This window comes from Diceros bicornis, chromosome 34 (assembly GCF_020826845.1).
Source record: "Diceros bicornis minor isolate mBicDic1 chromosome 34, mDicBic1.mat.cur, whole genome shotgun sequence".
In the NCBI taxonomy this organism is placed as follows: domain Eukaryota; kingdom Metazoa; phylum Chordata; class Mammalia; order Perissodactyla; family Rhinocerotidae; genus Diceros; species Diceros bicornis.
Window position 1 is genome coordinate 38,316,411 of NC_080773.1, and position 15,173 is coordinate 38,331,583.

Here is a 15,173-nt window from a genome sequence, read left to right on the forward strand (position 1 = left end):
CGCCCCCGGGCGCAAGGCGCCTAGCGCGCCTGCGCGGCGGCGTCGGCGCCAGTTATTTCTGTCCCGCCCCCCAACAGCGGCTCTTTCTGCGAGCGGGCGCGAGGGTGAGCAGTTGTGCGAGTGGTGCGTGGCGCTGGTCTTGGCGGCCGCTGAGGAGGAAGCGCGGGCGTCGGCTGCGGGAGGCGAGCAGGCAGTGGGCGGCCAGTACTCGGCAGCGCCCCGCGCGCAGCGGGCGGCGGCCCAGGCGGCGCGTGGCGGCGCTCGGCCTCGCGGCGGCTGAGGCCCAGCCGTTGGCGGCGAGCGCGTCTGCGCCTGCGCGGCGGGACCCGCGCCCCTCCTCCTCCCTGGGCGCCCCCGGCGGCGTGTGAATGGCGGCCTCGGCGGCGGCGGCCTCGGCGGCGGCGGCGGCCGCCTCGGGCAGCCCGGGCCCGGGCGAGGGCTCGGCGGGCGGCGAAAAGCGCGCCGCAGCCTCCTCGGCCTCGGCCTCGGCCTCGGTTTCGGCCTCAGCGTCGTCACCCGCGGGGGGCGGCGGCGAGGCCCTGGAATTACTGGAGCACTGCGGCGTGTGCCGGGAGCGCCTGCGGCCCGAGAGGGAGCCGCGCCTGCTGCCCTGCTTGCACTCGGCCTGCAGCGCCTGCCTCGGGCCCGCGGCGCCCGCCGCCGCCAACAGCTCGGGGGACGGGGGTGCAGCGGGCGATGGCGCCGGTGAGTACGGGCTGGCCCCTCTCCCGACCACGCAGCGTTTTATCCCAACTTGGCGCAGGGATTGGGGGCCTTACCTGCGTGGTGATGGCGGGGGATCGCCCGGGCGGGACGATAGGGACCTGTACAGTGCTTGGCTGGATCGGGCGCTGAGATGGAGCGTCTGGTTCAAGTTTGGTGAAGGGTCTGGTTCAAGTTTGGTGAAGGAAGGGTTTGGCTCCTGCCCCGGGAGGGGAGGGTCTGGCCTGGAATGGAATGGAGATTGGGGCCCTGTGCGGGGATGGTGTTACAGCCTGAATGTGAACGTGCAGTGGTCTTATTCCTTCCTGTTTTTCGCAGTGGTGGACTGTCCTGTGTGTAAGCAGCAATGCTTCTCCAAAGACATTGTGGAGAATTACTTTATGCGCGACAGTGGCAGCAAGGCTGCTTCCGACTCCCAGGATGCGAATCAGGTATCTCTTTCTCCATCAACTTCCAGGAAGCCTCAGGCCATGGGGAGGGGGGCACCAGCCCAGGAGCACGGTACCAACGGGAGATTTTATTCTCCCGACACTACAGCGGTCTGGGTAGGCTGCCTAGGCTAGGTAAAGGCAACACCTTGCTTCAGGTCGTAGTTCCTGGGATGTAAATGAGTATCTGTCTGGTGGTTCTGTCTTCTCTGATTCTGCCTTTGCCTAGCAGTGCTGCACTAGCTGTGAGGATAATGCTCCTGCCACCAGCTACTGTGTGGAGTGCTCTGAGCCATTGTGCGAGACGTGTGTGGAGGCACACCAGCGGGTGAAGTACACCAAGGACCACACCGTGCGCTCCACTGGTATGTAAGGCTGAGGGGGTGGCCCAGACTGTCTTCCTACATATGCCCTTAGTTGCTTATGATGCAGGTTGCAAGTGGCGAATGGGTCCCAGGGAAGTGCTTTAGGGGGTACCAGCTGAAGGGCCTGAGGGCAGAACTCAGAAATGGGGAGGTTGGGGCTCTGGTATGCAGTTTCTGCAGGTCTAGGTGGGCGGGGAAAGGCCACAGACAGGGCTGGGGAGCGCACAAGGGACCTCAGTACACACCCTCAGGGGAATGTACGAGAGTTTGAGGAAGCTCATTGGGATAGGCTCCAGTGGTGTAGGGACAGGCATGTGCAGTCAGGGAAACAAGGCATTTGGGGAAGGTTGTGAGGGGCCTCCTGGATCTGGGGTTCTCTGGCATTTGGTTTAAGGCTCTGTAGGGGAAAGTGAGGCTTCTGGGCTACAGTATGTTGACAAGCTGTGAGGGCCCTTAGACCATCATTGACAGTGAGTCTTAGAAGTATTTTCGCTTTGTATTGTAGGTGTCTTATTCAAAGATCAGGCAAGTATTTTTAGATTTTTTTGTGAATATGTTGGCAGTGGTACATTAAGGGGCTTGGGAGTCTTCTGAGTCTAGCCTGGTTTTTAGTCCAGAACTCCTTGTGAGTGGCATTTTGGTAGTTACACTGTGGTCTGTTCAGTTCAGAGGTAGGAAGATGAGGGTGGAGATGGTGGCTTTGGGGCATGAGGAGCCACGAGGGAAGGGCAGGGGTCTGCAGCGTGTCCTGGGTTCCAGACAAAGTTCAGGGTGCAGGGGGTGCAATATTGGAGGAGCCAAGGCCTGGCTGGTCTATGTTTCAATGTTATGTCTCAAGCCGAGTTGGTGTACCCGGCACATAATTGGGATTGGGGAGGAAAGAAGAGCAGATGTTCCCAAACAGCCTTCTGATGGTGACAGGCTCTGTGTGTGTGTGGGGGGTCAGCATAGTATATTGGCTTCTTGGTGGTATTACTCTGAGCACCAGGACCCTCCCTGTGGAGAGGGTGCCTGATACCTTTCTGAGTGTCCTGGTCTGATGTCTTATCTCTCCCAGCCTGAGAAGGCTTTGCAAGGCCTCCTGTGGGCCTGTGGGTTGTAAGAAGTCAACACTCTTCTCTTAGCAGAGGAGAGGGGAGGTCACCAAGCATTGCTCTTAAGGAAATTGCCTGTCTCTAGGCCCTGATTTGCTCTCTGTCTGTGCCAGAAAGTGAATATTCTGCATGCTGGGTTGCCACAGTAGTCAGAATCCCCTTCTCTTCTGGACAGAACCTGCTGTGAGTGGAGGAGAAAGGGAGCCCACTGGGGGGTTTGGAGGAGGGTCTCTCCTGAGTGTCCACCTGGAGAAGATTCTAGTAGAGGGAACAGTAGAGGGGAGGTTTCTCCTGCCAGAGATCATCATCTTTACATTTTGTGTTGTTACTGCCAGAAGCTGGAAGGAGGGGCAGGCTGGGACAGAGGGTTTTGAGAGCAAGGATCTGGGTTCTCAGGCCTGTGTTTCTCTGGCCACTGCTTCAGGGCCCTCTGGGTTTTCCCAACAGACAGCCCAGGACAGGCAGGAAGTGAGGCCCCAAGCCCTGTCTGCTCCTTGAGTGGCTGAGGGTAAGCTCCAGCCTCATGGTTCCTGTTCCCCAGGGCCTGCCAAGTCAAGGGATGGTGAGCGCACGGTGTACTGCAATGTGCACAAGCATGAGCCCCTCGTGCTGTTCTGCGAGAGCTGCGACACCCTCACCTGCCGGGACTGCCAGCTCAATGCCCACAAGGACCACCAGTGAGTCCTGAGGTAGGGTGGGTCAGTGGGTGGATGCTGTCTGTTCCTATGCACAGTGTGCAGGACTACTTCTGTCTGCTCTCAGATACCAGTTTCTGGAGGACGCAGTGAGGAACCAGCGTAAGCTCCTGGCCTCGCTGGTGAAGCGCCTGGGAGACAAGCATGCGACATTGCAGAAGAACACCAAGGAGGTTCGCAGCTCGTAAGTGGAGATGCCAGGGTCATGGGGTTCCCTGGGTGAGCACCTGCCTGACTAGACCTGACTTGACCAACCCTGCCTCCAGGATTCGCCAAGTATCTGACGTACAGAAGCGTGTGCAGGTGGATGTTAAGATGGCCATTCTGCAGATCATGAAGGAACTGAACAAGCGGGGTCGTGTGCTGGTCAACGATGCCCAGGTACTCCCCATGTGCGAGGGAGGGTTCCTGGGCTCTCTGCTGGCTGCTGATGTCATCCTTGGGTGGGGAGGCGTTCTAGTGCCCTCTTCTCTGGTCAACCTCGTTGCCCTTTCATCCACAGAAGGTAACTGAAGGGCAGCAGGAGCGCCTGGAGCGACAGCACTGGACCATGACCAAGATCCAGAAGCACCAGGAACACATCTTGCGTTTTGCCTCTTGGGCCCTGGAGAGTGACAACAACACAGCCCTGTTGCTCTCCAAGAAGCTGGTGTGTGCTGTGCTGGTGGGCACCCAGGTGGTGGGTTTCAGGGAGGTGCCTCCCAGCACCCTGGATCCCTGTTCGCTGCATTTATACTCAAGCACTGCCCCATCCCCAGATCTACTTTCAGCTGCACCGGGCCCTCAAGATGATCGTGGACCCTGTGGAGCCACATGGCGAGATGAAGTTCCAGTGGGACCTCAACGCCTGGACCAAAAGTGCGGAGGCCTTTGGTGAGTCTTTATCTTTCCCCGTGCTGTACCTTGTCACCATCCCAGGCACTGTGCTTATTATGCTAACTTTATTTTCTTCCTATAGGCAAGATCGTGGCAGAGCGTCCTGGCACCAACTCGACAGGCCCTGCGCCCATGGCCCCTCCGCGGCCTCCAGGGCCCTTGAGCAAGCAGGGATCTGGCAGCAGCCAAGTGAGCAGGGGAGGGGGACTCTGGGGAGGAGAGGGGTGTGGGGTCCCATGGGATGCTTGCCTACTGAGGTTCAACTGTTTTGCCCGCAGCCCATGGAGGTGCAGGAAGGCTATGGCTTTGGGTCAGGTGAGTGGGTCTGCTTGGTAGGTGGGAGAGTTCCAGTGCCCTAGGTCTACCTTAACCTGCTGTCTCTTTTTCTGTCTTGAGCAGATGACCCTTATTCGAGTGCAGAGCCACATGTGTCAGGTGTGAAGCGGTGAGTGTGGCTATCCTTGGGTGGAGCAGGGTAGGCATAGGTATGGGTGCTCATGCCAAGGCGCACCAACAGGTCCCGCTCTGGGGAGGGTGAGGTGAGCGGCCTCATGCGCAAGGTACCACGGGTGAGCCTCGAGCGCCTGGACCTGGACCTCACGGCTGACAGCCAACCACCAGTATTCAAGGTGTTCCCAGGCAGCACCACTGAGGATTACAACCTCATTGTTATTGAGCGCGGTGCTGCAGCTGCTGCTGCTGGACAGCCTGGGACTGCGCCCCCTGGGGCCCCTGGAGCCCCACCCCTGCCTGGCATGGCCATTGTCAAGGTGAGCTTGCCCCAAGTGATCTTGGCTGGGAGATGGATGACATTTGCCGTCCAGGCCTTCACTCTGTTGAACGTCCCTCACCGCCTTGCAGGAGGAAGAGACAGAGGCTGCTATTGGAGCCCCGCCTGCTGCCACTGAGGGCCCAGAGACCAAGCCTGTGCTGATGCCCTTGGCAGAGGGTCCTGGTGCTGAAGGCCCTCGCCTGGCCTCACCCAGTGGCAGTACGAGCTCAGGCCTGGAGGTGGTGGCTCCAGAGGGCACCTCAGCCCCAGCTGGTGGCCCAGGTGCCCTGGATGACAGTGCCACTATCTGCCGTGTCTGCCAGAAGCCAGGCGACCTGGTTATGTGCAACCAATGCGAGTTCTGCTTCCACCTGGATTGCCACCTGCCTGCCCTGCAGGATGTGCCAGGGTGGGAGGCTGTGTGGGGTCTCTGGGGGCTGGAGGGCAGGACCATGTCCTGTGCAGCCCCCTCATTCTCTATTGCTTCCAGGGAGGAGTGGAGCTGCTCACTTTGCCATGTACTACCCGACCTGAAGGAGGAGGATGGCAACCTGAGCCTGGATGGTGGTGACAGCGCCGGTGTGGTGGCTAAGCTCTCGCCAGCCAACCAGCAGGTGAGGGCAGGGGCTCACTCCCTTGGGGGTTGCCCAGTAGTTTTACTCTCCTTGCCTCCATGGTTCTCATGTCTCCCGTAATGTTCATAGAAATGTGAGCGTGTCCTGCTGGCCCTGTTCTGCCATGAGCCCTGCCGGCCCCTGCACCAGCTGGCTACTGACTCCACCTTCTCCCTGGTGAGTCCTGGGACTTGGGAGGAGAGGAGGGGCAGGGGCTGCCTGGTCTCAACTTCAGCCTATGTGGTCTCTGCCTACAGGATCAGCCCGGTGGCACCCTGGATCTGACCCTGATCCGCGCCCGCCTCCAGGAGAAGTTGTCACCGCCCTACAGCTCCCCCCAGGAGTTTGCCCAGGATGTGGGCCGCATGTTCAAGCAGTTCAACAAGCTGACAGAGGTGAGCCTGTGGAGAATGGGCCTGTGGGCAGGGGGAAGGGAGATGGAGGGTAGGAGAGCTAGGACCCACCTACTGCAATCTGCTTGCCCAGGACAAGGCAGACGTGCAGTCCATCATCGGTCTGCAGCGCTTTTTTGAGACTCGCATGAATGAGGCCTTCGGTGACACCAAGTTTTCTGCTGTGCTGGTGGAGCCCCCGCCGCTGAGCCTGCCTGGTGCCAGCCTGAGTGCCCAGGAGTTGTCCAGTGGCCCTGGTGACGGCCCCTGAGGCATGGGCCCCTTGGGCCAGCCCAACATGGCTCTATTCTCTGTCCTGTCACTTCCCCCCCACCATCCTCTCTCTCCAGTGGTCTGGCTCCCACTCCTTGGTGGCCCCATCCCCCAGCCCCTCACTATATGGTTTTTACTTCTGTGGATTTAATAAAAACTTCACCAGTTCCTGAGGCCTTGGTTGGTGGGGACAGGGGTCCTGGGGCCCGGTCTTCACTTGTATCAATCTCTCACCAAGCCCTGATGGGCTGAGTAGGGGTGGAGGCACTTGTCTCCACCTGAGCATCCCTCCTGGGCCCTTCCCAGTGTGGGGGGTGCCTCAGATGGGTGGGAGGGTCACAAGGAGCACTGAGGCTGTTGGGGGTGCTCTGTAGCTGAGCAGGCAGGGTGAAGCCCCAGGTATTTGCTACATGGTGTCCACATTTCTGATTGCTTTCTGTAGTTCAGTGTAACCATTTTTCATGATCAGGTGAGCTAAGACTCCCAATGGGCCAAGCTGAACTGGGTACTGTATTCCTGGCAGACAGACCTGCACTCCCAGGGAATCAGGAGCCACCTTGGGGATGATGGTGTTGAGGCCAAGGCATGGGAGGCCCCAAAGGGGTGTTGGAGCAGGGCCTATCGCTGACCTTCAGTGTGCTTGGCCTGTCCACCCCTGTCCCAAACTGGGAAACCATCCACCCCCCCTCTATCCCATACCCCAGTTGATCTGGCACTTGTCCCTGTGCCACCCATGCTAAGTGCCCCCTACTAAGCCCTGCCTGAGTGACTCCTGCCCCAAGAGACCCTAGCTCGGCCCACATTAGGCCAGTCACACAGGCTCAGGAACTAGTGTCCAATCTCTTTTATTACAGGAAGGGAACAGTGAAAATGCTGGGCATCCACTGGCCCCCTGGGGTGGCATGGGGGGCATGGAGTGGTCAGTCCCTCCGCAGGTTCTTGAGCCGCTCCTCCAGGTCTGCATCAGCATCGACTAGGGCTGATGCTGCGGCCTCTGCTTTCTTCCCATTGGCAGCCACACTGAGTGAGCCTCCAGTGGAAGGGAGGTCTGCAGAGAGAAGGAGTTAGGAGGAGAGCCCCTGTGGGAAGAAGTGATGCTGGGAGAGGGAGGGTCTGGGGCTGTGGCTGGGCTGTGAGTGGCAGAGGGCCCAAGGCTTGGAGCACTCACTTGACAGCTCATCTGTCAGGCTCAGTCCCAGCTCATCCAGGACCTGGGACACAACAGCATCACTAGGAAAGAAAGAAGAGGAACTCTGAGGGCAAGGGACGTGGGAGGGCCTGGTATCCATACCCACACTCCCACCTGGTGTCCCCGAACCTCTCCTCTTCGTCTTCCTCATCACCCATAGCATCGTCAATGGCGTCGTTCATCATCTCCTCCTTCATGTCCATGATCTCTGCCTGCCGCTCAAACTCCATCATGATCTTCTGGATCTGGGGCAACTTCAGCTGGAAGTGGGGGGAGAGTGAGTCTAGTCCCTGAATTGGGGGGGTAGGGAGGGGGATCGGGAGAGACGCACCTGTCTGTTCATGGTGCCCATGGCCTTGGTGACGCCCTTCATGGCTTGCGCCATTGAGTTGTTAGACTTGAGTGTCTGGATCTTGAGGGACACAGCCTGGATGTTGGCCCGCATCAACACAAACTTGCGCACGTAGCGCCGCGTGCGTACCAGGTCTTTTGCCATGATGCGCACGGCGTCCTGAACGGACAAAGGTGGCAGAGACCGGGCCATGGGAATATGCTCACTCCCATTCCACCATTCCCACTGAGGCTTTAGAGACCTCCGTGTGCCTAAACTTAGTGGTCACTGTTCCCTCCCTCCTGTCAACCTCACTTTCAAGCCTCTTGTGGAGTGGTCACCAGTCCACAAACTCCTCTGTAAGGTTCTCCTCACCTCTTGAACCCATAAATGCTTGAAGGAAGGGCTCACTTTTTAGGGGTCCTTTTCTCTCCATGTCTGGAGTCACTCCCTTGACTTAGAACATCCATTCCTGAATTTCTATCCTGGCCGAAGACTCTGCCTCTCCCTTCACTTCACACAGGCCCTCAACCTCTTGACCTCAAGTCACACATAAACCTATCCAAAACTCAGCTTTTGATTTCCTCCCCAAACCTCTTACTTGCCTTGCCCATCCCAGGAAATGGGACCTCCTCAGCCCAGCTGCTAGGGCCAAGGCTCTGTCACCCATGGTAGGCTCTGCTCCCTACTGGTTCAGGCTGTCTCCGTCTCTTCTCTCACTGGCCTCTAGGTCCCACTGTATTCTAGGTGAAGTCTCTTGCAGTAAACTCTTTGACTTAGTTCCCACTGTGGTCCACGATTCCAAGTGCTCTGGCTTCCATCCACTCCGCTGAACTCACCTGTCACTCCCTCATCTAACACATTTTCTCCTCCATCTGCTTGACACACTTGCTGCTTGGATCTTCCCAGGCTCACTCTCCATTACTCAAGGTTTGGCTCTGACAGCACCTCCCTGGAGACAGCTTTTTTCAACCCCCCAACTAGGGAAGCCATGCTCACCCATCACTCCATTATCCTCGAAGCATCTATCTGTTGCTGTCCTGTCTGTCCTGCTTGCTGCAGCCACAGCACCTAGCCCTGTGTCCCAGCCTATGCCCAACCGAGCTCACCATCTGGCCCTGCTTGGCCATTTTCTTGATATCTGCAATGATTTTCTTCTCCTGAGTCTCTAGCTTCTGTCGCTCACGGTCCAGCTCTCGCATGGCACGGTTCAGGGCCCGCTGGTTCTGCCGCAGCAGCTCTTCCGGTGTCTTCCGGCGCCCAAACAACAGGTCCATGGAGGCAGGAGCCCGCTAGTGGGCCTGGGACAAATGCAAAGCCTAGATGTGGGGCAGCAGGGGACCCAGAAAGCGGGGAAGAGGCAGAGCCAGGATCACTGTGAAGGGGAGGAGGGACAGGCAGGGGGCCTGCAAAGTGGGAAGGGGCAAGCAGGGAGAGGAGGCGTGAATGGAAAGCAAAAGAGCGCAGCCTAGAACACCAGGGTAGCCCCAGGGACACAACTGAAGACTTTACAATGTACCCACCCCAGCCTGTCCTCCCTCACAGTGTCCCCACGGAGGTTCAAGGCTTCAGCCTCCCTCTCCAGACTTGGGGGGTGAGGCCCTGTAGTCTCTGATGGGCTGAGACTAGAGGTGGACATATGTGGGTGCACTGGGGCATTTGGGACCCTGAGCGCCAAGGACAGGGCAGCTGTAGGGGTACCTGACGAGAGAGTTCAGGATGAGTGGAGGCCCTGAGTGCCAAGAACAGGGCCAGTGGGGCTCTGAAGCTAACAGCGTATGGATGGCATTCGGATTGGGGGGCCCTGAATGCTGAGGGAACCTGGAACGTGAAGAATACAGTCGGGGGGTGTTGGGGCACCCTGTACACCGAGGACGGGATGATAGGCGTTGGGGCGCCTTCTCCACTCAGGACAGAGTCTGGGGGCGTTGGGGCTCCTGTGCACCGAGGGCAAAGCGGCGTAGGGGGCCTTGATGACGAGGCCAGGGTCCCAGAGAAGGACGAGGCACTGGACGCCTCAGCGAAAAAGCCCTCGTTCGCCGCCGCCCACGCTCCCACCAGGGACCCGCAGTCCGGCAAGGGCCACTCACCGGAGCTGGGATAGGGGCCTGCTTCCGCTTCCGGGTCACACTACTGTCGTTCGGCTCGCGGGCCGCCCACCAACCACAGCCCCTCCGTTCTGTCGCCTGGACCGTCGCCGCCGTTTCCGGATTAAACGACCTGACGTCACACGCCCCACCGGCACCGGGAATGCTGGGAGGCGACAAGACCGCGCGTGCGCACAAGCCCCGGCAAGGGCAGACGCCCAAGCGCATGCGCACTAGCTTCCGTTTCTCGGCAGCAGCCCGAGGGTGTTCCATAGGTTCGAGTCCCGCGCGAGGGAGCCGAGCCACGCCCAGAGTCCGGGGCCACGCGGGGATGGTGCAACTTCGGGTGCCTTCCGCTCAGCCACCCCTGAGGTCCCGCATCCCACCACGTCACCCACTAGAGGGCCCTGCTACCCCCAGGGACCTTGACTTCCCCCTAATGTTTCTGGACTTCAGGCACCTGGTAGCACCAAGCAGGGTTCGCCTCCGCGGGCACACCCATGGCAGAAGGAGCAGAGCTAGAAATGGAACCGACTTTCCTCTATGCTGGCGTACCGGCCTGTAAGCCAGTGATTACTGGATCCTGCCCCTCCCTCATCCCAGAGTGGGATTCATCCCACTCAACCCAAGGCTTGGAGCCGGGTCCCCCACTACCCCCAGAGCTGCCTCAGCCACTGGGCAGCCTGCTGATGGGTACCCCAATGCCACCTGTGACCACACACCGCCCACCACTCTTGCCACCGGAGCCCTGGTGGACATCACCTGCCCCTCCCACCACACAGAAAGAAGAGGCAGAGGCTATGCAGTAACATTCCCCTTTAATAGCCTGGTGGGACTTCCAGTGGTGGTGGTGGTGGTGGTGGTGCCAGGGCCCCAACCATCCAGTCCCCTTGGCCACCCACCCCAGTGCCCAGAGTGGGGAGCTGGACAGCACCCAGCAGGGGGCTAGACAAGCCAATTCATTTCCCATTGCTGAGTGGGTCGGGGGAGGCAGTGCCGACCTTAATCACATGGTGGTTAAAAAAAAAAATAACTAGGAGCGGGTGGCAGGGAGGGGAGGCAAGGCCAGAGCATGGGATTCCCCCACCGGCTGCCCCATGCCCCCCACCTGTGGCCCCCAATAAATATTTGCAGGGGACGCCGGGGCTGGTGGCCCTGGCAGGGGCGGGTGCGCGTGCCAACCCTATTTCAGGCAGCGCTCGAAGTAGGTAGAGCCGATATAGCCACCCCGCATGGAGCGCTGCACGTTCTGCTCAAACAGCCGCCGGTTGTTCTGCAGGACCTCGGCCGCCTCCTTGTTCAATGGGTCTTCAGGGTTGGGCTCCTGTGGCCAGTATGGGTGGGGGTCAACAGGCCCAAGGGGCAGAGGGCCAACCTCCCCCAGCCCACCCACCCACCCCTACTCACCAAGAAGAGATACTGCAGGCCATAAATTATGGAGTTTATCGTAAGGACTGGCTTCCAGTCCTCTCTGTGGGCAGAGAGCATAAGCGTCAGGGGATTGGTGAGTGGGAGACTGTCACAGGCCCTGCAGGGACTGGACAGGTCAGGCCCAGTGCATGGGACAGTGCGGATATGAGAGACTAGGTGGAGGACACAGAGCAAGACAGGTCAGGGAGAAAGCCAAGGTCAAGCCACGAAGAAAATAACAGGGAGATGAAGAGACAGAGGGACGCAGACTACAAGGGAGAGGGAAGGGACAGAGACTGTTGCAGTTTAAGGCCTTGAGAAGGGCCTGGCAGGCAGGGCTGGGGGCAGCAGTGGAGGGCCAGTGCCCTCACCTGAGGATGTTGAGGCAGACGTTGCCCTCGAGGTCAATGTTGGGGTGATAGACCATCGTCTCACACTTCACCTTGGGGGGGTCATGCGGGTAACCCTGGCCCACCTGGCTCCAGGAAAAGAGAGGGGAGGTGGATAGGTACCCTGGCAATTGCATTCTCAGCCCAGGGAGCCACCCCTGCCCACCTGGGACTCACCTTAAAACTGAACACAAACTTCCCACTCTTGTAGAATCCCTGTTGGGGGAAAGGAAAGGAAGGTGGTAGGGCCACATCCTGCAGGGCCTGGCAGGTGAACCAGGTCTCCCTACTCAAGGTGGGGCCTTTCCTAGGTCTGTGCCTGGGAGTTCAGCTGAGTGTGTCCTTACCTCATCAGGACAGATAACCAGCTTGAAGTTGAGGAGGTCGTCTGGATCTGAGAAGCTGATGTCACACGTTTTGGGCAGGTTCAGCTCGTTTATGTCTGGGTTTGCACAGCAGAGAAGGGGAACAAAGAGAAGGAAAGGGAGAGTGAGAGAAAGAAGGGTGCTCAAAGTAGGTGTGGGTTTTCAGCAGAGCCCCCATGGCCTCCTCCAGGACTCCCAGGACTGTCCTGGGCTGTGCCCCACATCCCCAACCCTCTCCCTGCTCTTTCCACTCCCCAGTCTCCAGGCAAGCTCTTCTGGATCCACAACACACCCCAAACATGCATCTTCAATTGTGGCTGTGCCCTAGCTCCCGGCCCAGGATAATCAACAACTCTTCTGAATGCACCCAAATCCCAGCACCCAACAGCCGGGTCACCTCAATCCAGCTCCCAAATGCCCCCACTCCTACGTAGCCCCCAAGAGCCTCTGACTACCGCAAACCCCAAGATCCCTAGCCATAACCTCCACTTTATAGTAGACACTGCTGGTCCCCACCTGTCAACCCAAACTCAAGGACCCTGCTCCCCCATACCCTAAATCATCCCCTCACCAATCCCGGACCCCCACTGGCCCTCCTCTCCTCTCTCTGCCTGTCATCCCAAATCCAGGTTCCCATCTGAACCCCAGACCTGTGAGTCCACAGTCCCCGTATGCTATACTACTCTGTCTGACTCAGATTCCCAACATCTTCAGCACGATAGTCTAAATCTAACATCACTATTTCCAATCCCCGGTACCCACTATCCCTCCCTCCTCCACCTGTCACTCCAAACCCAAAACTGCCATGTGACCTCAGACCAACGATTCCCAGGCCCCAGAACCTACTCCACCCCATCTGACTCCCCCCAGTGACCCCAACATAATACACTAAATCCTCCTCGCCTCCTAGTCCCAATCCCTGGCCCCCATTATCATTATCTCTGCCTGTCACCCAGTTCCTATCTGACTCCCAGACTCTCGAGAGTCCCCAGGCCCCCACTCCCGCCCTCCACTGCCTGACCCTCAAATTCCCGGTCCCCAATACCAGATGCCTAGTTTTCCGAATATCCTAAATGCCCCATTCTCGGCCCCCGATCTCTGAGCCCCCGGTGACTGCATTACCCCACCCCAGATCCCCCATCACCCCAACCCCCAGTCCCTGACCGCCGACCCCCCACATCCGCGGCCCCCCCCCTCTGACATCTCTGACCCCAGCCGACCGCATTACCCCACTCCTGACTCCTACTTCACCCCACCCCAGGCCTTGATCATTAGCCCCTACCCCCATCCCCCGACCTCTTACCCTTCTGGATCCGCAGCTGCGCCGCCGACGCCTTCTTGCTGCTGCCCTTGGTGCCGCCCGCCGACTCCTCCTCCTTCTTCTGCTGCTTCAGCGAGAACAGCTTGATCATCCTGCCGCCGCCGCCGCCGCCGCCGCCGCGGGGCCCGGGACCCCGGCCACCCGGCCCCCCGCCGCCGCCGCCGCTGCCGCTCGCGCTGCCTCTGCCACTCGGACTCGCCGCCGCGGCCTCCTCCGCTGCTGCCGCCGCCCGCCCGGCCTGCCGCGCCGCTCCGCGCCCACCGCGCGGCCCGCGTCGGCTCCCGTAGTCCGGCTCCGGCCTGGCCCGGCGCCTCGGGCTCACTCGGCGGCGCTCGGGCCGACTCGGCTGTTCTCGGGTCGCTCGGCCCCGCCCCCACCAGCCGCTACCTCCTCCCCCTCGCCCGCTCAGGTCTCCTCAGGCTCAGCTGAGGCTGCGGACGCGGGCTTTTTGGGCCGTGCCGCTTGCCCGCTCACTCGCTCCCTCCGCAAGGGGGGTGCGGCTCGAGATGGAAAGAGGAGGCGGCAGCCGTGTAGTGGTGGAGGCCCGGCTTCCGGGGCAGCAGCGGCTTCGGCACGGCGGTCTGCAACGGCCTCGGGAGCCGCACCGCTTCGGATATTTCCGCCGCCTGCCCGCTTCGGCTCTTCCTGCCCGGCCTGCGCTCTGCGCCTGCGCAGCCGCCGCCGCCGCCGCCCCGCGTTGCTCAGCGATGGGGCTTGGGGTTCGGTTTCCTTCGGCTGGGCTCGAGTATTTCCGATCGTACAGGCCGTCCCGAGGTCACTTCCGGGGACTCGCGCGGGTCCAGGAAGGGGGCGGTGCCGCCGCCATTTTTAAGTGGGGCAGATGCTGGCCACTTCGTTCGCGGTCCGGCCATTCGCACTTTCACGTGTGCAGACCGCGGCGGGGTTGGATCATACGAGGTCCTTGCCCACCCCGGAGGTGACAGACAGAGGCAGAGGGATCGCGGCAGGCTAGAGCCTGGGCGAGGCCGGGGGCGTCGTCCAGAGGGTGCGGGGTCGAGCACCCTCGGTGTCCCATCGCAAAGCCAAAGAACTCCCTCGCAGGGATTCTGGTTGAGGTCAACTACAAAATAAAGCATGTATTGTGCCAGAGAGTGGTAAGCACCAAGGAGGTTTACACGGGTGGACACTTGGGGGACGGGACGTGGGGCGGAATCGCTCTTGGCGCGGGTCCCGAGTTCTAGCGGAGGCGCACTACGATCTTCCGCCGTCCGCGCGGGCAGATGTGGGCGGGCCCAGCCTTCTTTCCAATCACAGCTCTGCGTGCTTCGAAGGGCCGGAGGGAGGGGCGCGGGGCAGTTCTGCGACTTCCGGCTGTCACCACGGAACCCGTCAGGCGGTGAGCGGCGCCGCGAGGGCCTGCTGCGGCGGGAGGCCGCGCCGGTGGGGGCTGCCAGGACTCTGCCGCTCAGCCCTTAGGCGTCCGAGTGCGGCCCCCGTGGCACGTCCCCTCCCGTCCCTGAGGCGACGTGCCGTCACCTCCAGGAGCTCTGTGGGAGAAGTGGTCCCTCTTGGGGCCGCGCTGGCATGGGGCAGGGTGCTCATGGGCTCCTCTCAGCCGTCGACCCGGCCCGGGCCTTCGGTCCTCACCTCGGCGGAGTGGCCCTGACGCCCTCTCAGCCCCATCGCCTCCTCGGCCCCGCCCCGACGTCCACCCCGGCCCCGCCCCTCACCTCACCTCAGGGAGTCGCCTCCACCTCTTCCTTCCTTGGTCTGGTGTCGATCCCGGTCCCAGCCTTCTCGGAGGCCCTCCCCGGTGTGTGCCCGGGTACCCGTGGCGTCCTTGGGCTCCGTGGGATGATCCCAGCTGTGTCTCTGCAACCGCTCCCCC

At 60.6% G+C, this 15,173-nt stretch overlaps 3 protein-coding genes across 5 annotated transcripts; 1 reads left to right on the top strand and 2 right to left on the bottom strand.

The window, feature by feature from the left end:
• Positions 1 to 88: 88 nt before the first annotated feature.
• TRIM28 (tripartite motif containing 28) lies at positions 89 to 6,400 on the top strand. The gene is made up of 17 exons (XM_058530620.1): positions 89 to 705; positions 1,042 to 1,154; positions 1,384 to 1,516; positions 3,152 to 3,287; positions 3,373 to 3,489; positions 3,572 to 3,686; positions 3,808 to 3,954; positions 4,064 to 4,178; positions 4,264 to 4,370; positions 4,460 to 4,496; positions 4,581 to 4,626; positions 4,699 to 4,951; positions 5,043 to 5,362; positions 5,444 to 5,567; positions 5,658 to 5,744; positions 5,825 to 5,962; positions 6,054 to 6,400. The coding sequence occupies exons 1-17, from the start codon at positions 369 to 371 to the stop codon at positions 6,228 to 6,230; spliced, it is 2,502 nt and encodes an 833-aa protein (XP_058386603.1). The 5' UTR covers positions 89 to 368; the 3' UTR covers positions 6,231 to 6,400.
• Positions 6,401 to 7,061: 661 nt separating this feature from the next.
• On the bottom strand, positions 7,062 to 9,985 carry CHMP2A (charged multivesicular body protein 2A). 3 transcript variants are annotated; one of them, XM_058530677.1, is made up of 6 exons: positions 9,843 to 9,985; positions 8,862 to 9,053; positions 7,753 to 7,932; positions 7,551 to 7,681; positions 7,401 to 7,462; positions 7,062 to 7,280 (listed from the first exon to the last, which is right to left on the bottom strand). In XM_058530677.1, exons 2-6 carry the CDS (start codon positions 9,027 to 9,029, stop codon positions 7,153 to 7,155), a joined length of 669 nt encoding a protein of 222 aa, XP_058386660.1. In that variant the 5' UTR covers positions 9,030 to 9,053; positions 9,843 to 9,985; the 3' UTR covers positions 7,062 to 7,152. The 3 variants fall into 3 exon arrangements, with proteins under 3 accessions (XP_058386660.1, XP_058386661.1, XP_058386662.1); XM_058530678.1 differs by having other exon boundaries at positions 8,862 to 9,158; XM_058530679.1 differs by lacking the exon at positions 9,843 to 9,985 and adding an exon at positions 9,454 to 9,783.
• Positions 9,986 to 10,638: 653 nt separating this feature from the next.
• On the bottom strand, positions 10,639 to 13,602 carry UBE2M (ubiquitin conjugating enzyme E2 M). The gene is made up of 6 exons (XM_058530683.1): positions 13,307 to 13,602; positions 11,986 to 12,080; positions 11,816 to 11,854; positions 11,621 to 11,724; positions 11,247 to 11,310; positions 10,639 to 11,163 (listed from the first exon to the last, which is right to left on the bottom strand). The coding sequence occupies exons 1-6, from the start codon at positions 13,413 to 13,415 to the stop codon at positions 11,023 to 11,025; spliced, it is 552 nt and encodes a 183-aa protein (XP_058386666.1). The 5' UTR covers positions 13,416 to 13,602; the 3' UTR covers positions 10,639 to 11,022.
• Between the last annotated feature and the right edge of the window lie 1,571 nt (positions 13,603 to 15,173).

Bases quoted from the DNA above. Each gene is read 5' to 3' on its own strand.
- TRIM28 (XM_058530620.1), top strand. From the start codon at position 369: ATGGCGGCCTCGGCGGCGGCGGCCTCGGCGGCGGCGGCGGCCGCCTCG. The intron at 1,155-1,383 runs GTATCTCTTTCT...TTTGCCTAGCAG, and splicing joins ACTCCCAGGATGCGAATCAG to TGCTGCACTAGCTGTGAGGA. The intron at 4,179-4,263 runs GTGAGTCTTTAT...TTCTTCCTATAG, and splicing joins CAAAAGTGCGGAGGCCTTTG to GCAAGATCGTGGCAGAGCGT.
- CHMP2A (XM_058530677.1), bottom strand. From the start codon at position 9,029: ATGGACCTGTTGTTTGGGCGCCGGAAGACACCGGAAGAGCTGCTGCGG. The intron at 7,933-8,861 runs GTGAGCTCGGTT...TTGTCCGTTCAG, and splicing joins TGGCCAAGCAGGGCCAGATG to GACGCCGTGCGCATCATGGC. The intron at 7,463-7,550 runs GTTCGGGGACAC...TTTCTTTCCTAG, and splicing joins GAGGAAGACGAAGAGGAGAG to TGATGCTGTTGTGTCCCAGG.
- UBE2M (XM_058530683.1), bottom strand. From the start codon at position 13,415: ATGATCAAGCTGTTCTCGCTGAAGCAGCAGAAGAAGGAGGAGGAGTCG. The intron at 12,081-13,306 runs GTAAGAGGTCGG...GTGCAAACCCAG, and splicing joins GCAGCTGCGGATCCAGAAGG to ACATAAACGAGCTGAACCTG. The intron at 11,164-11,246 runs GTGAGTAGGGGT...TACTGGCCACAG, and splicing joins GCCTGCAGTATCTCTTCTTG to GAGCCCAACCCTGAAGACCC.